Source organism: Falco rusticolus, chromosome 8 (genome assembly GCF_015220075.1).
Source record: "Falco rusticolus isolate bFalRus1 chromosome 8, bFalRus1.pri, whole genome shotgun sequence".
Taxonomy (NCBI): Eukaryota; Metazoa; Chordata; class Aves; order Falconiformes; family Falconidae; genus Falco; species Falco rusticolus.
Genome location: NC_051194.1, coordinates 58,344,867 through 58,368,253, shown reverse-complemented (window position 1 = coordinate 58,368,253; position 23,387 = coordinate 58,344,867). Strand labels below are relative to the sequence as shown.

At 51.2% G+C, this 23,387-nt stretch overlaps 1 protein-coding gene across 5 annotated transcripts in view; it reads right to left on the bottom strand.

Moving 5' to 3' along the window:
• Window positions 1-7,787: 7,787 nt before the first annotated feature.
• SH3BP4 (SH3 domain binding protein 4) overlaps window positions 7,788-23,387 on the bottom strand; it is a 38,396-nt gene continuing 22,796 nt past the window's right edge. For all 5 annotated transcript variants that reach the window (XM_037397466.1, XM_037397460.1, XM_037397465.1 and 2 more), the window contains 4 exons: window positions 23,062-23,288; window positions 18,297-20,659; window positions 10,633-10,821; window positions 7,788-10,391 (listed from right to left, as the gene is read on the bottom strand). In XM_037397466.1, coding sequence (XP_037253363.1) covers window positions 10,167-10,391; window positions 10,633-10,821; window positions 18,297-20,659; window positions 23,062-23,179 — 2,895 coding nt within the window. In that variant the 5' untranslated portion in view covers window positions 23,180-23,288 and the 3' untranslated portion in view covers window positions 7,788-10,166. The remainder of the gene's footprint in view (window positions 10,392-10,632; window positions 10,822-18,296; window positions 20,660-23,061; window positions 23,289-23,387) is intronic.

The following is a 23,387-nucleotide window of genomic DNA, read 5'->3' as shown; positions in this document are numbered from 1 at the left end:
CAATGCTCCGCAGTGTGAAAGCCACCTCGATGCACAAAAGCCAGTTCTCAGCATTACTGTCTGTTTGGTGATGTGATCCTTGCTGAGAGGTTACATCCTGAGGCTGCCACAGTTCTCACTGCTACATACAGGAAAAGTCAGAAAAGCCCACAAACACGTTAATATTCAGGGTTCAAATCAGGCTGGGACATCCCATGGCAGCACAGGTGTTCTGCTAAGTACCTGGTGCTGTTATTTTCTATTGCTGTTTGAAAAATCAGTGGTAAGTTCAGTCCCTTTTCTCCTCAGCCTGTCCCCACTGCACTGCCCAATTCTTGTGGGCATCCATGCTACCTGCAACCTGTCCAGGACCGAGAACTGTTGTTTTCCGCCCTCCATCTTTTCTTCCCCTCTCTTCCTGCCCGCAGTGAATAGAATGAAACGCTTCTTTGGGACATGCAGAAAGTCCCTACAGTGCGTGAAAGCTGACCTGCTTTCAAAATGCAACTTTTGCAGCTCCACATGTTTCTGAAGTGACAGCTCTGGCTGTCCCTGTGGTCCTGGCTGGAGCCAGGTGACACCAGCGCATCTGTGCAAAGGTACACAGTGCTTCTACAAATGAAATCCAGAGAGACCTCTCAGCAGCCGCCACACTACCAACCATGGTGGTTTCAGTCCTCTCTGAGCATGGGGCTGGCTTCCAGCAGCTCTCTGATGTAAAACAGACTTTAAAATGTCCTTACAGTGAAGTTCTCCGAGTACTCTGCTGCAAACAGGCTCTGGATCGATCCAGTGACTTTCACTGCAGGGACAAGAGAAAAACCCCTTGGCTTCAGGTCAGGTGAACAGAGTTTAAAATATCCTGATTGCAGCTGTTTGGGTGGTTGGGTTTTTTTTGACTGAAGTTGAAAGATTCAAAGAAACGAAAGAAGAGGAGCTGAGAGAAAAGGAGGAAGAATCAAAATGTCCATCCCATGGCTTTCATTTCATTTCGGAAAGATCTTTAACACAGCCAAAACAAAATAGCAGCAGAGACCAGGTATCCCCTTCCTCTCCTTTTCCCCTCACTCTCCTTAGCCTCAGCTAGTTTGTCCAGCTATTTTCCCCTGGCTCAGCAGAGAAATGAGGAGAGAGGGGCCTTGGGGGATGTGCAGTGCCAGGGCTGGACAACTGCCATGTTGTGTCCAGTTTCAGCCGTGCCCAGCAGAGGACACTACGATATCACTCACAGGAGGGAGCGAGGCAAAAGGCCATCTTCCTTTCCCCAGGCCAGCCCAGGTGTGTCGGTGGAAATCGATAGCGACGCGTCTGTCTGCCTGTGCTCCAGGAACACGGACCCTGCTGCACAGAGGCGAGTTTCAGAGCGAATAAGGAGCCAAAGTGCATGGGACAAGCAGCTTTGGTGCAGAGGAGGGAGGCAGAAGGGCTGCGGCATCACCGCGACACGGCCCTCCCAGACCTTCTCAGGGAAGAGTTAAACTGGAGACACCATCTCCTCCTATTGCCCCTTAATTGGGTGCCATGAGCCATGATGCCTCTTCAGCAGGGCAGAGCCCCACAGCCCTGCTTCCTTTCCTGGGAGAACAAAAGTCATCAGCCACAACACGTTTTTTTAAGCAACAGAGCTGAAATAAGGTCACTTCCCAAAAGGGGAAACTGAGGCAGGGCCAGCACCACTCCTCCCCCTGAGCCGCACAGGCTCCACGTCACTCCAGGGTTCCAAGCACTGCAGTCTGAGCTTTTTCAACAAACCCTTCAAACTTCTGTTTTTAAACAACTGCCAGGAGACAGCAGCCAAAATCCCTTCTCTACCCTTGGAGAAAGGAGGTACAAACACCTCCCGCCTGCGGCAACCTCTCAGCATCACCCAGCGCTCACGTAGCGCCCCTTGGGAGCTGTGGAAGGAGAGGACAGCTGTTGCTTTCTGCTCCCACACGGGGACTTTTTTAGTGTTTGTTTTATTTTCGCCTGGATTTTAACATCCAGGCTTGCAAAAGTAAGGCTAGGGAAAAAAAAGGCAATGTGAGACAGTGCTGCTCCAGGCTCTCCTGGTGACCCTTGGACTCCCTGGCTGCAAGACATGGGCAAGAACCTCTTTGGCTTCCGGATGGGGACATCCTGGGGGACACAGAAGCCCTGGCTCCGGTGGGAGAATGCAGTCAGCATCTCTCCCTGCTTCCCAGCAGCTGGACCGAGGGAAATGACAGGAATTGCTGACATATTTCTGCAGCCACAGGGTTTCTGCAGCCTCACCCCAGCCCTCTGGTCCCTAAGGGCAACAACGAGGTTTTTCCATTGCCATGGGAGCTCCGGATGGCTCTCAGGCTCCTCCACCTCCGCGGTGTGTGAGTCCAAGAAGGCCCTTGGCCCATAGGGACACAGCACTTGGAGGCGGACTTGCCCCTTTGCAAGACACACCGAGAAGTTAAACATGCTTGTTAGTCAAGGGCAGAGCAAGGAACAGCAGCGACCTGCAAAGGAGCACTCCCTGCTCCTCCTCCTCCTCTGCACAGGGCTCCCAGGGCCAGATGCCCACAGATGGGTCCCTGGTGCTGCCTTGCCCTGCGCACTCTCACTTGGATGCTCACACTCAGACCTAAAATTACTTAACTGGATTTTTATAACCTTTTGGATGGCTTTGTAAAAAGTAAATACTGCTGCCGGCAGCCAGTCATAACTCCAGTTTGGGGGGTTTCACGGGAGCACCCAACCCCCCTTTTAGCCTTGTTTCCTACTGTGGAAAAGCAGTGAAAGCTTTAGGTGAGCAAACATGGTGTGCATGCCCACATCCCTGAGGACCACAGACAAGGGATGCCAACCTGCCAGGAGCAGCACCAGCCCCATTAAAAAAAAAAAAAAAAAACCACAAAAAAAAAAAACACGCCACCCCAAAACCACACCCACCCACAACCTAGGTTGCTGCAGGATTGCAGGTGTGATGACTGTGATGGTCCAGAGCCCTGCCCTCCTCCCCGAGAGCCGGGGGAGCAGTGCAGGGATAATGCCGGGGGGGCAGCACCACGCGAACCCCACGGGAAGCTGGCAAGGCTGCCCCGCCACATACCTTGGCCTCTGCATCATTCTCTGGAGCTATCCCTGCAGCATCCCAGCGGGTGAGCCTAGTGTTTGGCACTGGAGATATCCCATCCCATGACATGCCACGTTGGCCGTCTTCAGTCCCCAGCACTGCCTGGAGGATGCCAGGGAGCCAACACTGGCAAGCCATGTACTTTTAGCTGGAGCAGCCATGCAGCTCTCCTATTAATTATCACCTATAGAGGTGTTTTTAGGAGTTATTTATAGGTAAGCGTGACGAAACCTGGGGAAAAGCAACAGCCAAAGCGAACCAGGTACAAAATGCGGGACAGCCTCTCCTCGGGGAGGCATGTGCCCTGCTGAACCCAGTGAGGAAGCAAACTGCTCCGGCTTTGGGATTTAAGCTCAGTGAGCCCGGTTAAGCCCATGTGGCAGCTGGGCTCATTGCATAGTTTGGTCCATGACCCTGCTGCTGGTGGTGCTGCAGGCTGCCGGGCCTGAATCAGGCTTACAGAGGAAAGAGCAGATGAAATCTCCATCCACAAACATATCCTCACTGTCTGAGGATGCTGGTATTTCTGGGAGAGGTGATGCTGCCTCTGAGCTCACCTTTCCCAGAGTGAACTCCTGCCCTGTGCCACAGCTCATGCTCAAAGCTGCTCTTGCATGATCCTGCTTTGACAGGTACTAGCAAGTGCTCCCAGCATCAATTCCCTTTCTATTAAGGATGGGTGAAAGGTTTCGTGCACCAGATCTGATTGCTTAGGATGATAAAAGCAAGTCATCAGCACAGGCTGTTCAGGCATCAGCAAATCCTAAATCCCCCCCAGCCAGATACTGGCTGGCTTATCTAACCGCGTGACCTATCTTCAAAAGCCAGCCTGAAAAAATGGAGCAGATTTCTTCCCTGAAATGCTACCAGCCTGGATTACCTCGAGGGGACACGACACGGTCCCCCCCCTTCACTGGGGCAGATCCAAGCAAGCTGCATCTGTTACCAAGCACCCCTCTCAAGCTCATCTCTCCCAGCAAGGGACCAAAATGCATCCCAGTGACTCGCTTCGTGCTGGACAAGACCTTGCAAAGTGTCTGCTGGAAGCTTTAATTAACGGTCGGTGGGGGGTAATCAAAGCAGGGCAGGAACCCAAGGTTTGTTATCTTCTGGAGGCTGCTGAAGAGACAGTGGGGCTGTCCTTTGAGTTCTGGCCACGAATGGTTAGTCTGAACTCCTTGGAGGGGTGGGTCCGAGATGATTTCAGCATACCACGAGGGAGGCTTGGGATGGATTCAGCGATGGGCAGGGGAAGGAAGGGGAAACCACAACCAACCGCATTCCTGGTGTTGAGCCAGTCTGTTAAACAGTAACTAAAATAACACGTTCATCTCCCCAGCCAGAGGGTCCTTCCTTTTCATGTAGGACACCTGGGCCATTCCACCCCAAATCAAGCAGTCACCCCTCGCAGAACTGATGGCTCAAAGAGCAAAGCTTGCCCGTCTTTCGGCAAGGGTCCTCTGCACACAGCCTTTGTATGCTGCTTTCCCCCCCCCCGCTATAACAAAAAAAGGCCAAATGTGTCATTTGTTGCTTGGAAGTCCCCGAATTTCACTAAGGCATTAAGCCTGCCGAGTTGTGAAGAGGTGAGCCCCACGGGATGCTTTGGGCAACGCCTGTTAGCGAAACAAAAGGGCTTTCAACAGAAGGCTTGAGTGAGTCACGCTGTGGACACGCGATGGGAGTTGCATTTCCGGGGACGATCACCATCGCTGTTAATGCACAGGCATCCAAGACCATGTCTTATGAGTAACCAGGCCTAATTAATTTGGTTTGGGTTATTCAGGTGAAAAGGTTGTAAGGGTCCAGCAGACAAGAAAACCCAAACCTAGAATGAGACTGCTGAGCCAGATGTGCCTGGGATCCTGGTGAAGCCCAGCACCCAGGGCAGAGGTCCAAGCGATGCAACGTCATTCTCACTGAAGGTACTTTCTACCATGGTTTTCACAAAGCAAACCATCGTGCCTCCAGCTGGCATGGGCAATACGGCCATCAGAGGAGGGCAGATGCAGGGGACAGCCCTGGGAAGGATGGGGTTTTGGTGGCAAAAGAAACGTGCCAACAAGAGGAAGACCTAGGAGCAACCCTTTAACCAACTCCTCTCCTCCAAGCACTCGACACCAGCTCTTCATATTGCAAAACAGGGGCGTCCTGAGGGCAGATAATCCACAATGAGCATTTAGTTAAGAGCTGGGAAGGAAACAGAGCAATTGATTTTCAGCAGGGGTTTCCAGGGATGAAAACAGATGCCCTGAGACCTCCAGGGTCTTTAATCATAGATTCTACTTCTCATTGCAAACTGTGCTGGGCGTCCAGACACCAAGAGCTGGCAAGAACAAAGCAAAAATCATAGATACAGCAGCTTTTCTGTACAGACACTGATAACCTAGAGGTGACTTTTCTTTCCCTCCCATTCTGACTTATCTTCTTCAGCCATTTAGTGCCAAGCTGAGCTGATGCAGGATGAGCATTCAATTGTGGTGGCTGAAGTAGAGGAGAAAATGGTGCGAATGCATTTGCAAGGTGACCTGTGCTGAAGCTGTTTGTTCCCTTGATTGACCTAAGGAAAAAAAGCCAAAACTTTTCCTTGAAGTTGAAATATTAGGAGTCAGTCAGCAGAGAAGCAGCTAACGGGAACTGCCTGAATCAAGCAGCTGCTGCCCCTCTTGCCCAGACCAGGTAGGAGCAAGGAGGTGCACACCAGGGCATCCATGGCGGGCATCATCTGCACCCATCCTGGTGGCGCTGGGGCAAGTCAGGCAGGGACTGATAACCCCAGCAGAAACCAGCCCTTTATGCAAAGAATTCAGAAGTAATTCAGAAAACACCACAGCAGACTCTCACCGGGAATCATCTCACACATGCTCCCTTTTTGCTTTCTCACCAGGCATACCCATGCTGGAGGATGGGGTTTTGTGCCACGCTGCGTTGTGAAGCTCCCAATATCAACCACACCCCAGTCACGGGTTACCAGCACTGACCAATTTCACAGAGGAAAAGAAACAAGGACAGACAACCGAGTTAAAGACCTTCCTCCTGGTGGAAACTTGCTAGCAATCGGAAATGAGGGAGAAGAAAGGCAGGCAGAAATGGGATCTACAGCCACCCGCGGGTTTTAAGGAAGCAAGCCATGGCATCGCTATTGGACCCGCAGGTCTACATGTGTAGACATGTGGGATCCTTATTCCCGTTTTGCTTCTCAGTTCACACACATCTCAAAGCACGTGTATCTGCACAAAGTAAGCAATGAGCTGTTCTAGGAGAGCACCAATAAGGAACAGAGGGCTGAGCAGTGAGTAAAAGAGCGGCTCTGCGGCATCATCCTCCCAATTACAACTTTGCCCCAAATGCACAATTTTAAAGCCCAAATGCTGGCCATGACACAGCAGCTCTCCAACAGCCACGGCCAAGCCTTTGGGCTGCAGTAGGGCCCACCCTGCTCTCTCCAGGGAGCCTCAACCAGGGTCATGACTTGACTGAAGCCCCAAGAGCCTGGGCAGTGTCCAAACTCTGAACTGCAGCCCAAATCCTGTGATGGCCATGGTTCTGGGTACTGAACCAAGTGGGGGATGGTGCAGCAAGGGCTGAGTGAGCCTGGCAGGGAGAAACACGCCAGCAGTATGCCCATCACCCTGCTTTGGAGGCCAACACACTCATAAGTTAGACCAATTCCAGGAAAGTATCTGCTTAGGAAACAAGGGACAGCTGAGATCAGGAGACAAAAGGAGAGCCAACAGCTGGTTGCTGGTGCATCATCCCTGGAAAGGTCTGGGAAGAACTTGTTTACTCACTCCCTTCAACACTGCAAAGGGTCATTCAGTACCTTCCTTAGCTCACGAGTTCCACAAAAAGGTTACTTTACTTTTTCCCCCTGTTCTCTTCAACTTCTCCTAGGCTAGACCTTGGTTTTGCTCTGGAAATCAAGTCACGTTGTGGTGAGCAGGAAATTTCCAGCCTCTTTCCATGAGCCAGATGGCCTGTTATCAGCAGGCACTGGTACACAGCTCCAGGCGCTCATTAGCCACCAGCGTGCATCCTCCTGCAACCTCACCTCCTTGCAAGAAAGGACCAGGCCTTTCAGGAGAGGATGCATCACACCCACCCAGGCATGGATGGAGCAAGGGATGCCAAGGTCCAAGCACATCCTTGTGTGCCACACATCCTCCTGACGACCTGTGAGAGGTGGTGGTGCTGGCTCAGCGGCACAGATGTGCCTCGCCATGCTGGACCACAAGATGCATTTGCCAAGGATGAAATCAAACCACCATGTCACTTCTTCACCCTCGGCAAACTGAAGCCACTGACAGATACCTGAACATTTTGCTTCCATGGCTTCACATCTGAACTCCACTCCTATCAGGAGCATCACAACTGCTTTGGCTAAATACAAGGATGTTTTCTCCATTAAGAAAAACACCTCCGTACCAAAACACATCCCGCAACCAAATCTTTTCCCATCTCAGAAAGTTCCTTACCTAGTGCTTGAACATAAGCAGCAGCTTGGGAGGCCAGACTGTTTCCAGAGACTTTCCCTCAGAGAGGGCAGGATGGAAAGGCGTGGGGAAGGAGGATTGGATTGAGATCAGCCCCGGAGCATGGCTGGCTCTAGGTTTGGAAACATGCTGCGAGAAACACACTGTCGGCATAGTGGAAAACCCAATAAATTACTCCCACGCATCCAAGCTGCTTTGAGATGAAGAGACAACAGGAGATGATGTTTGGGAGCACTGGAATAGTAACAACTTTAATCATAGTATTTTTTTTTTTCCAAAAAATTTTTCTTTAAAAAAGAAAAAAAAAAGGAACATTAAATGTTAAGTACAATAACCAGTTACTGCACAAAGGGTGGTAATGCAAAGCCCAAAAACAGGTTTTGGAGAAGGGCTTGATGTTTAGCGGGCAGAAGGCATCTGAAGGACATACACCCAGTCCCAGCATGTGAGAAAGGACTGGATTTCAGATCAAGGACAGGGATAAATCAATGCAGCAGTCACCCCAAGGGCCCCGAAACATGTCAGCTGCGCTCCTGCAGGTCCCGGGGAGGGCACACGCTGACGAGCTGAGCACGGCATGTTTCAGGCTGCTGCTGAAATGTTAAGCTGGGTATACGGAGTACCTGAGGTAGATAGAAAAACCAAGGGGGGGGGGTTTAAAAAAAAATAAAACAATGCTGAAATTATTCAGGGATATCCCTGAAACACAAATTCCTGCCCTTGCCTCCTGCTGACACCCTTGGGGGTGCCCAGCACCGCCGTTCTGCAGAGCTCTGGACCTTGCCAAGAGAGCAGCAAAAGCCAAGGTTTGGGTAAAACCCCAGGAGAAAGCCATCCCTCTGCTTGCACGCACGCTCCTGCAGGAGTTATTCCTTACCGCAGTGGAGATTTTTTGCTCATGCACGGAAACATGTGCTCTTAGGGTGCCTTAGAGAAAGGGGATGCGTAAGCGGGCTCGGGTGCTGACGGACCCTCTCTCTGTGCTACGTTAAGTTGCATAGGAAACTCCTTAAAGCCCCTGAGGAGAAATTTAAGGTGCTATTGACTTCTTGTGGGGTCCGTCGAGAGTAATCGTTTCTGGGGACATGATTTTGGGAAGAGGATAGGAGACCATTCCCTCCCAAGGCTGCTGGGCTGGCACGATCCACCACATGCTTTCCCATTCTTTGTTTTGTTTTTTTGGTTGCTTTTTTTTTTTTTTATTAACCTGAAATATAATCATCCTTTAACAACTAACCTTTCTGTGGTAGCAGCATTTCATTACAAGGACCTTTGGACTTAAAATAACCTTTCTGTGCAAAATTATTTCCCTCCCACGTAAAATATTTGAAAGCCGGGGAGAAGGAGGAGGAGGGGAGGTCATTCAAAAGAGTGGGCTATAAAATGAACAGGGACAAAATATGGGCACTTGGTGCCACAAATATTTAGCTCGTTGGCACCAGGTTTATAGCAAAGACTACTTAGAAGTTAAACTGGACTTTAGGAACCTTCAAGAGCCCCACTCAAAGCCCTCTGAAATCAACGGCAAGGAGCGTTAAATCGTGTAGCACATCTGGAACATCTTGAGTGAGCTTGGGCTTCAAATTAGGAGAAACATTTTCTCTTTTCCTTCTTTTTTTGTGTGTGTGTAAAGGGATATATGGGTGGCAACAATTCCCTCCCCCCTTTTCTGGCTTCTTTTCCCCAGAGCAGGAGCATCTGGAGACTTTGCTGCCATGGTAGGGTGAGCCACTCTCACCATCCTCCAGGTCCATCTCTCAAGGTCTCTGCTGAACCCCAAACCTCCAGCTTCTTCCAGAGATGTCCTGCAGCACCCGGGCGGGATGAAGTACAAGGGGCAGCGACCACTTCTCCTGGTTAAAAATGGCACCCGTGCGTCTGAACACAGGCAATGAGCATCTCCCTGTCTGCAAATGAGAAAACGCATGTCTGTACAGACATGAAAACAAAACAAAAAGCAACCAAATGGCTCACAGGGCCCACAAATAGAAAAAAAAAAACAACAAAACAACACACCTCCTTTTTGGTGTAAGATGCTTATTAGGCTGAGGACATCCCGACTTCAAACAATGCTTTACAGTCATGCCTGGTAGTCTGCCAAAGCCTGACTGTGGGTGGGGGAGGGCATTTACTGTGCTTCCTTTTAAAATACGTATTTACATGACTCACGTTTGTCTCAAAAACGATAATTTAAAAGCAGTTTCTACAATGTAAAAAACAGCCACAGCTTCCCCCCCGAAGTGGTTACAACCTTTACTGCTCATTACAAAAATTAGACTTTCATTTGTAAATGCCTAAAAAAATGTGATCTCTTTTGTGATCCCTCCCCACCTCCTTGCCCCCTTTAAAGTTTTTTAGTAAGAAATAGTTTAACTGGTATCGATGCCATATGAAAAGCCATCCCCCTCTGGATGCCTTCCCACCAAGAAGGGATTTCTCCTGCTTATTTCCAGTCCCAGTGAACTTGCAAACTTTGGCCTCTTCAAACCTGGGGACAGCAACCTCCGCTTCTTTTTCAAGTCAACTGCTTAAAAAAAGGGGGGGGGGGGGAAAGCACAGAAAAAAACCCAGCAAATGAGATGTGGACAAAAACGTCGGTGCAGGAGCTAGATGGCAAAATCCTCGTGGTCTTGCGGGCTGAAGGCAGCTGCCCGCAGCATGTCCAAGGAGTTGACAAGTATCAGGGTGCCGGTGAGATGCTTCCAGCGTTTGGTGATGGGGTTCTTCATCTTGTCCAGCCCAGTGTGCAGCTCCTGGATCACATCACGGTAGCTGTCGCCCATCTGGCTGCTCCAGGTGAGAAGGAAGTCGTACGCTGGCTTCCACATGGCCTGTGGCGATGGGGCAGAGGGGAGAGGAGATCAGAGCTGAGCCAGGCTGGACAGCTGGTGAGCGAGCGATGCCATTCCCAACACACCCCCAATCCCAGAAGCAGCACACTCCTGGGAAAAACCACCCCCAAACTTCCCCAGCATTCCCAAACCCCTTTTATCCCCCAAAGGTGCTCCAGAAGAACATGCTCTGGAGGTATCTGCAACCCTAGGGGACCCATGGAGATCCATCCGCTCTCACCTCGCTGTCCACCGTTCCCGTCTTATCCCGGTGCGGGGCCTCGTAGGCATCCATCTGCTGCTTAGAGACTTTGGCGAGCTTCTCGGCGAGCTCCCTCCAGCGCTGGGCCACCTCCACAGCTGTGGTCAGCAGCACGAAGTCCTGGATGAGCCGGACAACCAACCCCTGGCAGTCCATCTTCAGCAGGGCCTGAAGGACAGTGGTGAAACCCAAAGAGAGTCAAGGCAGGCCGTCAATGGCAGGTGACCCAGAGGACCGTGCAGAGAAGTCCCTTGAGAAGCCACCCCAAAAATCCCCCCACCCCCTTTCTAGCGACAGCTGGTGAAATTAGGCCACTAGGCTCAAGGGAAGAGTAATCCCATTAATTGACCAAAGCACCCTACCCCTGTTCCAGGAGGCTTGCAGCCTGGGCTGGCCAATGCAGCCTTATTTTCCAGGCAACCCCTCAAGATGTTCAGGTGTCACCATAAGCAGTTTAAAGCATCCCAGGGCCTGAAAAGAACAGATGCCTTTAATCAAGGTGACTAATCCAGCACAGTCTGTGCACCTTGCGTCCCCCAGCCTGGAGGAGCAGCATCCTTCAGCACAGACAGGTGGGTACAGGCCAGCCAGAACGTTATGGGATAGGACCGGGACATCAACCTTGGGAGGAGGGTGAGACCCAGGCGAAGGGCCAGTCGACAGTACTACAGGACCATCGCTCAGCTTGGGATGTTCTTGCTCTTCTCACCACCCTCTGCCTTCCCAGGCCAGGTCAGAAGCCTCCTCCTTCTGCGTCATTGACTGACCTAAACGCTGAGATTTCCTGCAAGTGGTTTTGAGGAACCGGGGAAGAGGAACTGCAGCAGTCAGAGTTTTCTAGGTAGCAATAACTTAACCAGGAAAAAAATGTCAGAGCGGAGTCAGCACCTGTCTTTAGGTACCAAATCACATCAACACCTGCTTGGAGTGGAAAGCAAGTTGCAATAGGGGAAACCCCACAATTCGGCCCAGGAAAGGAAGGGTTTAAGTGGCAATTATCAGAGGACAGGAATCTGACTGACAGAATCAACATCCCACTCACCAGGGCACCCCCATCCTCTGCCAGAGCCCTTGCAACAGCCCCAGCGGCAACCCCGGTCCCTGGACAAATCCCACCTTGAACCTCAGGTGGCTACAGAAAGGTCTTTTGTATTACAAAATGGGCATCCCCTTTCTAAAACACAAAAATCAAGCAAACAGTCCCCAGACTATGCCTTGGGTGATAGTTTGCCGAGTACCCTCTTGTCTTCCTAGGGCCCGATCCAGAGCTGTGGCACCAGGATGGTGGCTCCAGGATGGGTGAACACCAAGAAGTCCGTGTTTCAACGAGGGCTCACTTCAATAAAGGCAAACCACAGCTCAGGGATGCAGGGGACAGCCCCCTGAGGGATGCTGAACACCAGAAACTGCACTGGCACACACGTCCCCACCAGGAACATCACCCACACCTTCACAACACCAGTTATTACAGAAACCGTGGATGTGGTGGTTCCCACATGGCCTGAATCCACCTGCTTTCTGCCACCCTGGGTCCTGACATCCTCTCCTGGCACAGGGTCTGGGCAAACCCCAGCTGGTTTGGCTCTGGGGCTGATGAAGGGTTAAATCATCCCATAGGCAGCTTCACAGGGACAGCTGGGGGAAGAGGGGAACATCTGAAACCACTCCAGCAATTTGCAAAGCAAATGCTTGTTGATTTCTCCCTTATCTGTTTCCAGCTTAGAGCTGGGCTTGATTCTAATTACAGCTGCAGCCCAGGGTTTGTTTGCTCCTCCAAAGTGCTTACCCTGGTTTCCTGTATGAGCAAGAGAAGTAATAAACCCTCTTGTTAAGTGAGCCACACATTCAAAAGTGCCTTTTTTAAAAAAAATAAAGGGCATTAAGAAGCATTTAGACCTCACACCTGTGCCATAACCACCACCTCTCCAGCAACGCTGCCTCAGCACCCAGCCCACACGTTCATCACCCTCTACTCTGCATGAGGAGGATGCGGATGGTCCTAAGGAAGGGCAGATTTAGCATCCTTAAACCTGCCTTTCCAGCTGTCTCCATCACCTGCGTGCAAACCCTGAATCGATCTGGTGTTTAGGCAAAGCAGGCTAAATGAGCCACTCTCATCTCTTGCCGGAGGCCGAGCAGGTCAGAGGCAGTGGAGGCGGCCACCGGGAGCAAAGTGCGCCGCAGGGGTTAAAAGTAGGATAGAGCTGCAGGAGACAGATTCTCCTGTTCCTTCTGCTGCTTGAAGTAAACAAGAAAATGGTATCAAGTACAGCAACTGGGAGGCCACGTAATCGAGAGCTGTATAATCACTCAAAGCAACAGCTTTGGAAAAGATGGATTGCTTCCTGCAGCGCAGCACGTTAACTCTGAAACCTACTGATGGCCACGGAACCACCTACTTCCTGTGCTCCGCACCTGGTGGTTTGAGGTGGGGAGGCTTAACACACAAATTACGGGCTGGGGAAAATGCAAGAGAGCAGGCGGAGGTGATGTGATACGGCGACAGCACCAAAGGCACATGGGGATGGGGGGCAAGAAGGACGCACAGCCACTAAGGTGGTGGCTAAAGGGGGAGTATTCATGGCGACAGTGACACTTTTTTTGGCCTGGGCACAACTCGCTCCCCCTGTCACAGAAATACATGAAATGCAGGCAGACACAGGGCTCTCCTGGAAGGCCTGGCTGCCTGGCCGGGATTAGCAGGGCTCACAACAGACTTAATCCTCCAGCAGAAGCTTTTGGGATTACGCTACAATTTCTTTCCATCCTTCTCCCTCGCCCTGGACAAGCCTCCCCAGAGAGCTGGGTACCCTCACCACGTCTCCACCCCTCGGTACCCAGCCATGCTCCCCGCCGAGGCGTGACCTGAGCTGCACCTTGCCAGCCCCCTCCAAAGCGTTTATTAACCTTGGAGCAGCTCCCAGCCGGCTCCACCAGACAAGCGAGCAAAGAAGGTGGTTTGATATTCAAATCCCAGTTCAAAGCCACGCAGAAGCACCTCTACTTAAAAGGCATCCAGGAGAGGCTGAATTTGCATCCTGGCTCTGAAGTGCAGAATCCCATTTCCCATCCCCTAATGATGGAAACCAGCACCTGGAAGAAAGCAAGCCAAGCTAGAAGGAAGAGGCAAACCTGAAGACCGCCTGCAGATGCACAGCCACCCCTGCCTGTGCCCATCACTGCAATCTGCATGGTCCACTCCCAGTTCCGTGAGCCTCCAGCCCTGCTTGCTCTCCCATGCACAAATACACAGCACCACACTGTCCAGCCCTGACCCCTACATGCTCCAGAGGAGATGGCCTGAGCTGGGGGGATGTTTTACTTCTTCCTCATCTTAGGCCAAACTAAAGGGGTAAAAACCTTTCTCTTGCCCCAGGAGCAGAAAGCATCACCAAGTTCACATGTGCCCACCAAGGGTGTGCAAGACCCCCAGGAAGCCATTATGGAAATGGATTTTTTAAATTAATGTGGGTGTTTTATTTGAAATAGCATTTAAATTGGAAATCACCCCAGGGGGTCCAAGTCTTATGACACATTAGTCACCCCTGAAACGTCAGTGAGGAAAGCGGAGGTGAGGTTACTGTAAGCAGTAATTTTTACTGTCCCACTGACCTCTGCAGGGATGTGTGCCAGGGCAGGGATGCGACCTGCGCGTGGCAGGCAGGGCGCCAGGCAATGTGCCTGGGGTGGCACTGTGCCACAGCTCCTGCCCAGGACCTCCTCAAACACGGGAAGAAGGGCCCTGTGTCCCCAAGGAGCCAGTGAGACCCACAGGGCGAGAGGATGCTCACGCACAGGCTCCTGTCTCCATCGCCCTCCTTGGGATGCAGGTTTGTAGCCTCAGCAAGTTGGCTCTGCACAAGCAAAATAACACTTGCTTTAGGCATTAAACATCTCTTCCACTCACTTCTTTTGGCTGTCAGCACCAGTCACACACACTTAAAATACTGTGCTACACATGATCTTAATAATTTTTTTTTTTCTAACTTAACAGTCAGGCACAGGCCCTGCTCTTTGGGGCAGTCCCCCTGAACACGGTGCCCAGCTGGCTCTCAGTGTGCCTAAAGCACCACTTCTGAAATGACACCAAGTGCCACCAGCCACACGCCCAGATGTGGACTGCAGAAGGTACCGTCGATGCAACCACAGGCAGCTTTTTTGGTTTCTTCCAAGAGCAAAATTGCATGGGAACAAGTAACGTGCAACTGCTGCAATGGGGATGGGAAGGCATTAAAGATGTATTTTCTGGGGCTGGCAGGAAAAGCGAGTTGTCTTACACTGTCCCCAGAGCAAGGAGCCTGACAGCTGAAAGGCACTGGTGGCATTTCTGCAGCTTTCTGTTAACTGACAGGGGTGCAGGGCAATGCTTACAAGTGTTGTGCATGGAAAGACCTACAGGCACGGAAGCCTGCAAGCAACTCCTCGTCCTCCTGCGCTGCAAGCAACCTGGCTACACAAGGACAAACCATGCCCTACAGAAAACACCCCCACCAACTTCAGCATGGCGCAGCGTGGTTCCTTAGGGGAACAACGTCCAGGATCTGTAGCTGTGGCGTGGATTTGCTCCCATGAAGGCAGCAGAAGGGCAGGAATCGGGCTTTCCTTCTGGGCTCAAATTCAGCACAGGGACTACCATTAGCCAACAGGTTGCTTTGGGATGGAGGAGCAAAAAGGGCTCAAACCTTGGGCTGGCATGCTCCAGGTGCGCCAGCGCAAGCCCAAACAACGGACACCCTGCTCTGCAGGACATTAAGGACTGCTTAAGCCCACCAGCAGCTCTGTGGGGTCTGCACACACCAGGGAGAAGCAGTATCTTTTAGTAGAAGAAAGGCAGCAGGCAGATACCTTCAGTCAGAACAAATGATAGAAAGAAATGGGGGAAAAAAAATCCCAACATCATCTTCTGTATGATCTTTAGAAGCAACCTGGAGAAGAAAAAGCTCATAGTTTCCGCAGCTCTCTCCTGACGTGCCCAGTGGCACTCCCAGAAGACCCATGTTTTTCCCAACAGCAGTGTCTGCTGGAAAGGCTGATAAATGCGAGGCTCTATAAAAACACCCTATCGAAAATCCAGGGAAGGAGAGAAATGCTCCATCTCATGACAGGTCTAAGCCCAGCTGCCAGGGACCAGGCAGTGCAGTCACTGCATGGCCAGGTACCGGTGGCCCAGCTGCAACAAGCGCTTCTGCATCTGTGCCCAGGCTTTTTTAGCAAGACCGCCTGCGTGCTGCCTGCTTTCCATGGGCAGAGAGGAGGCAGGGGAGAGGTTGGTTTCTCCTTCTGATGTGATGACTTAACTTCTGAGCAACATTCCCCAGTTACCCTCACACACCACTGCTAGTGCTAGATTAGAAAAATAGTAATTAAACGCAGATTACTTATTAACTAGCCATCATGACCAGGCTTTTCCATGCTTGGCTGCTGGTGCACGGCTCCGTCACTGCAATTTTGTGTAGTCAACACTGAAGTCAGACAAGCCTGCTTACTCCTTCTCCCTTCACAGTCCCTTTGAGAGGAAACAACTGACGTTCAGATCAAATGGCCAGATCAGAGCTTAACCCAACCGGTTCTTCTTGCCAGAAGACACCAGAAAGCAAGTCCATTTGTTACAAATAAAATCAGAAAATCAGACAACAAAATAAATTAGTGCTCCACTCTCATCCCCTGAAACATCTGTTGCTGTTTTTTTAATTATATTTTTTAAAAAAATCTCATTTCTCCACAAGCTAAAGAGGATTTGACAGCAGCAAGGAGTTTAGAAGAAGCATCATCTTCCACCCAGTAGGGAGCTCTTCCTTTATCGACAGGCTCAGGCTCACAAAGAACAGTAAATAGAGGCAACGTTTGGGACTGGCCTCTATTCAAACAAGGAAGATGAAGCCTGCTCTGGGGCTCTGCACTCCAGGCATCCCTTGGGGAGCAGGATGTTTTCCTGCAGTTTATGGTCTTTCCCTTGAGTTAGCTGCTCCCTGAGTATCCAAAGCGCCTTATCTTTCCCTTCGCCTCCCCACTGAGGTCTGGCATAGATTTTCCATGACCTACAGACTGTCTGGGACCCCTGGAGACAAAGGGCATAGATAAAAGAAACACTTACAGGTTTGCAAAGCGGTAAGGTAAATAGCACAAAGCCCTTGGAAGCATCCAGCAAGGAGACCACCGATTTCATCCCATTGTCACCGAAGCTAATGACTAAAGGAGCAAACTCGCCCCTGGGGGAACCACAGGGTCAGGCACCAGCCTTGGCTACCACGACAGTTATCCTCCCTTCCTGGATGGCCCCAGGAAGAAGAGACACAACCATCCTGGATGGCCAGAAGAACCCATCAACAGAAGCAGTTTTGGTGGCATGACCTAACCTCAAAGTCAAAGCTAAAACACTGTCCCACGGGCCACAGAGTAGTACCCAGACACTGGGAAGTCCCTGGACAATATTTCCATGAGTAACGAAGGGTTCTGTACTTTTTGTAACACCCTGCACCTCATATTCTATCCTCAGTTTTCCCCCTTCTTATTAAAGGGAGTTTGGGAGACGAAATGCTTCATTCGGCTCCACTCCTCTTTACCCAGCTGCCTACTTGTAATTTCATTTTGCATGCTGCTGCCTGCGCCCATCATCACCAGGCAAAGCTGTCGCTATTCCTTAATTCAGTTGGCATTTCAAACCGCATGATTTGCCTTTAACTCAGTTATCCTGCTTCTGCAGGAGAGCCTGTTAAGAGGTGAGAGCTGCAAATCTTTTCCAGACGTTTCGTCCTGTATTTTCTTTGGCTCACTTCCTATGAAATGCTAGAAATGATCATAAAGATGATTTCTCGTAAAAGACTGCCTAACAGCATCCTAGAAACACTTGCAGGCACCGCTTCCCCAAATGCCTTTCAGGACAGAAGCCAGCCGTGCATTTCGATCTGCAGACACGATCCACAGTTGGACGTGAAGCATCGCAGCTCAGCTGCCACTCAAAGAGAGATGGGGCAGATGCAACCTGACATTATTACTTAGGAATCTGAGGTTGTTTTCATGAAGGCGAAGGTGTAAGCATCATTCTTCACAGCAGCTGTAGAACCCCTCTCCAGCATGCTTTGACGCACCTAGCGACGCAAAAGAACGTGACCTGAGAGGCGATTCGCCTACCCCACCCCATATAGGAAAAGCTTTGGTGGTTTTTGCCCTTTTTCCAGTTTCCCATCAATGCACACTTTGATACTACGGTTGAGGAGACCGGCAGCTCTCTCGCAGCTCCTCAAAACTTGCATCATCAAAGGCTGAACCACAAATACCCAGCAGCAGGGACCAGTAGAGCGCTATGAAAACACCAGACCAAAGTCACCCTGATCTTGAGGGGCTTCAAATGAGCTACCTAGCTTCCAAAGCAACCCTGCTGACTACTCTGACACAACGTGCACCTATGGTTCTTCACCCACTGTATCCTGCATTTATGGACATGATCCCATTAAACCAGGAGCCCACCAACGCATACAGCCACTGGGCTGAACTTCTACCTTGCTGTGCCAAGCAGCCTGAAGAAGACCTTAAAGATGGACTTCATTTTCTACAGGCTGAATTAGGAAACCACCACCTGCCATTCACCCTAGTCGCTCTGCACCGCAGGAAATTAAGACCCCCTCATCAGACCTCAGACTGACCGTCATCAGCTCCTTCTGGAAGGATTTTCTCTCCTTGTTCTCGGTGTTGTTGCAGTCCTCCTTCAGCTTCTCCAAGACAGAGGCCACTCGCTCTGGCTCGCTGTCCAACTCTGCTCGGCAGAAAAACGTGAGCGGCAAGTTCAAGTACCCCAGCGCATCGGCGAAGGACCGCCAGCTGCTGAGGTTCTCCATGAGCAGTGTCCTCACGGAGGCGTAGATGTAGGTCAGGAACTTGCAGGGCCTCAGGATCTGCTCCAGCAACAGGCTGGTGGTGAGATCTGGCCCAGAGAAGTAGCTGGGCTTGATCTTCCCGACCACCAGCACGTTTTTGGTGTGCACAAGGCCTATTTTTCCCTGGTAGTAGCCAATATACCACTCCTTGGTCCACAGCTGTCCTTTTAACCTGATCTTCTCCTCACTGAGGAGGGCTATCACATCTCCTTTCTTGTACTCCAGCAAATAGTGGTTCTTGCTCTGCCTCACCACCGTCTTCAGCAGCTTGCCATACTTCAAGTTCAACACTGGCCGGTCCTGAAAAACCGGATACTTGGCAGTGGCAGCCAGAGGTGAAAGGATGATCTTTCCGACCTCGTTCTTCTTGAGGAACCGCCTCTGCCCCGTCGGTTTGATGGCACTTTTTGGAGGTGGCTGCGGCGTCTGGACGCAGAATTGGGTCAAAATGGCATCCTTGTCATCCTTGACCTGAATCCTTAGCGTGAAGTCTGAGAGCTCGTTGGGGTCATGGGACGCAATGGGGAAGATAAGGCGGCTGACCTTGCCCAGCTTCATCTGGAAGCCCCGCACAATTTTGGCTTGCTCACTAGCTTTCACCTCGTAGTTGGTCATGTTGGAGAACATGCAGAGCTTGAGGTCTTGAGGCCGGGACAGAGCAAACTGGTGCTTACCCCAGAGCTGGAGGGCAACAGGAGCCGGGCTGTGGGACTGCCTTGTGACCTCGTTCACCAGGAGGGTCTTGGGTGCACATTCATGCCCGAACATGGCCACGACAGTTTTAAAGGAAGGGTGAATGTGTTTCGGGCCGTAGACGCCAACTGTGATCTTCTTGCTGATGTAATCCCAAACGGTGTAAGGGTAGAGGATGTTCTGCCCCTGGGCTACGGCTGCGATATACATGCAAGGCTCCAGGTTCTCCAGCTGCACCTGGATTGTGTCCCCATACGAATAGCTCAGCTGCATCGGCGTGTACGGCCCCTCTTTCATGTCGCTCCGCAGGCACTGCAGTCCTACCAAACTCTTGCTCATGATGTCATTCTTGACCTCTGCCGACACTTTCATTTCCAGAATGATGAAGGTTTTCACCTCCATATTGCTGAGTTTGATCTGCAGGACCGGGCTGATGGTGCTGCACTTGTCACTGTTCAGCTCCAACGGCGGATCCAGCATCGCTTTCATGGAGATCTGCTGCGTTTCCCCAGGGCACACGTGGCCCTCTGGCACGTGGATGCTGATGTTGGTGTCTGGAAGCTGAACAGCTCCACCAGAGCTATCCAGCTTGCAGACAATGTTGGTCTCTACCGGTTGCGTCTGACCCCAGCCAGGATTTTGACCAAGCAAATCCAAATCATGGCAGGACCGAGCCAGCTTCCTGTGGTTCAGCCACGCTGTCCTAAAATCTTCCCGACTCTGGAACTGCTCAGGGGTGGGAGACTTCAAACCGCTGAAGAAACCCGACGATGCCGGAGCATCCGACTTGGCTTGAAGAACAGACAGTTCAGACAAACTGTAGGAGCGCTTACTTCTGAAGAAGGGATTGTCCCTTTTCACAGGCTGTTCCAGATCCAGCCTGTTCGTGGATGGAAACTCATCAAAAATGTTACCCAGGCTGCTATTAGCAGCTGAACTGGACACAGCTGAAGTAGGAGCCCCCGTGTCAAAGAGCAGCAAGTCGACAGTGACATTGGAGTTGGACTCTTTGTCCGAGCCGGGCACTGTTTGCAAATTCCCATTCAGAAAAGGGTTCGTCTGGACTCCGTTCAAGAACGGGTTGTTATGGTAGGTTTTCACAGAGTTTCTTTTCACGTCAGTCCATTCTCCAAGCAGGTCTAACTCCTTGACTCCCTCGTCGGGGCTCTCCAGCAGATTGTCTATCATCCCGCTGTCTGTTAAGGAAGAGTTGCGGTAGTTTACAGGCTGGACGTAGGAGGAAGGGATGTAACCCATTTCCGTGGTGTTGTGAGCGTACCACCACTCCCCTCCCGACGTGTCTAAGACGTACAGGTGGTCCCCCTTGGAGAACTTCAAAGTGGTGAAATTAGTTGGACAGTAATCTTTGATTGCTATTACTTCCTTTGCATTTCCAAAGGACGTGGGATTGTCAACCAGCAAGGCACTAGGAGAAGGCACTGCAAAGTCAAGAAGAAAACAGCACTGTAAGATACCCACAAGACTCAGAACTTACTGGCATTTGTTTATTTCAGGCCAAGTGATCCATGCTACTTTAAGTGGTGAAGTAAGGTAGTTGTAAAACTCACACCTGCAGGTGTTTCCCCCCCACTCCCCTAAAATCTTTAAACAAAACTTTCCCCTCCACCACCTCCGATACATTCACGTTCCTCTTGCCCAAAGGGTTCATGATCTAAAGGGATGGGCATCGACACGGCTGGGGAACCGAGACAGAAGCAGTGGCAACTTGTTACCTCCCGATGCCATCCAGTGCCTTAGCAGCAAGCCCCCCCCCCTCAGCGTAGGGCCCCGGACAGCTGCTCCTGTCCCAGCACCCCACAGCCTCCCTACACTCCCTGGTGAACGATGCACAAGAGGATGTGCTGGAGGGAGTGCCGAGGGAGCGGGAGTCGCTTCTTACCAGCTCTCCTTTCCACCCGGCGCGCTGGGATCTAAGCTCCTACAGGCTCGCGCCAGAATGGCAGCCATCCCCTTACACATTCGCATTTTACATAGCAGAAGCTAATTAGGGGAGGTCTCAGTGATTGCTGCATGGGAAGAGTCATTATCCTACCAATTTGCTTAGCGGTATCTCAAGGGCTTTGGCCACCGGCTCTTTAGCACTGCGACTGCACTCTTCATGCAAATAGTTACCTGTGCTGCTGCTGGCGAATGCCTCCTCTTCAAAGAGATTACGTGATAACCCAAGGTAATATAAACCCAAGATAACTTTCAGCACAGGCTGAAAGCGCTCTCACTCTGCCATAACCCCTCTCCAGCATGTGTGAAACATGTTTCAGTGGCAGAAACTCAGAGCATGGCATACTCCTACTTTTTCACATCACACCAGCCAAAAAATCCAGCATCTCGCTCCTTCTACATAGCACCTATATTTCAAAGCTCCTCAACAAAAATTAACTCAGTTTCTAAAGAAGGTCATCTAGCCGTAACCCTCAGAAAGGACCACGACAACCCTGCAGGAGGGTGATGCTGTGCTTCTATCTCCTTTCAGTGGTGCCAGCTGGAAGTCGTTTTGCCAGGGGATCCCAATTACAAGCAAAACAGCTGGGTCAAGCCTACAGATGCTCATACTGACACCGTATTTATTGGATTTGCTCTCTCTTTCAGAACCTATTTCTGCAAAAAGTACTAGAAACAAGCTGCAGATGATGTGGCAGCAACATTCAAACGTGTGTTATCTCGCTAGACAGACCCAAGAAAAGAAGGAGAGCTAGATTTCCCCCAATACGGAGCTGCAAGAGAACTGGGACAGCACCTGCTTCAACAGGCTCAGGAGCTCTTTGGAGGGAAAAAAGGGATGTAGGGAACACAGGAAGCCCCTGAATTCCTGGAGACAAAGGGATGGCAGATGAGACTGCGCATCCCTGCGGTCACTAGCTGCAGGCTGGCAGCACTTCTTGGGCAGAGAACCTACAAGGCAAGGGAAGATACAGAAAAGCAGAGTCTTTTTATACACTCTAGGGATCAAATATTAAGAAGAGTTTGTACACTTCCTAGACAACTCATCATGAACTCACTTCCTCCGCCAGCAGGTAGGCAAAGTCGTGAGGATATTTATTCAGCGTAAAACTATAAATAAACTCTGTACTGAAAAGTATTTTGCCACCCTGGTAGGAAGCCACCATTAACTCAGTGCTGCAGCTGCAGCTGTCTGCAGGCCATGGTGGTTTTGGTCTCCCCATCCCTTCAGACAGACGGACAAGTGGCTGTCCCCGTGTCCCCCCCCAGCTGTGCACCCAGTTGGCACGGCAGCAGGGTTAACAAGGATGTGCTGAAAGCAGCAAACCCCTTGGAGTATATGAGTAATTCCCATTTTCCCATTTAAAACAATCTCATTTGCAGCAAGAGCGTTTGATGTTCGGGACTCTTCTTGCTACGCCTGCAAAAGCAATTGCTTTTGTGCATGTTTATTTTTAAAGGCCCTCAGTGCACGCTATCTTCCACCTGGAGATATTTCTTGGGGGAAACAGTAATTCCCCTCTCACCCGAACACGGCTTTTAAGCTGGGTAAAGTAAATACAGCTGAAGAAAAAGCAATAAAAGGAAGAAAAAGGATTATTTAAGCAACCTGCAAGCTCTAGGGAAGGGGAAAACAAACCCTTGCAACTGCCTTGTTCCTGTCACCCCTCTTGGCTGCTGGATTTACTGGTGGCAGGTCCACACCCATCCTTGCACCCGTGGATGCACTCATCAACACTTGCTGCTCTTCCCCATCAGCTGCTGTCTGCTAATTATTAACCAATGCCCCTCCTGGACCCCAAGGTGAGAGGATGCACCCTAACTGAGGAGGGGGCATCGTCCCCACCCCATCCCGCGGGGGTCCCCACCCGTCCCTCCGCACCTTTGACGTCGCAGAGGCTGGTTTCGGCAAAGCCCTCGCCGAGGTCGATGAGCGTCCCCTCCGACTTGCACCGCGGCAGGCCGCCCGAGTTGGCGGCCCGGATCCTCTGCGCCGCCATCTCCAGCCCAGCGACCCCGCCGGTCCTGGGGGGCACTAGGCGGCCATGACCTCTCCGTGAGCAAAGCCACCAACGGGGACCCCAGTGTCACCTTGTGGGTGGAACCAGCCTGGGGGAGAGAAACAAACACCCCAGCACGTTAGCCAAGGCTCCAGGCCCCACCGTGCCACGCACGCGCCAACAGTGCTACCCCCAGGCGCATGCTGAC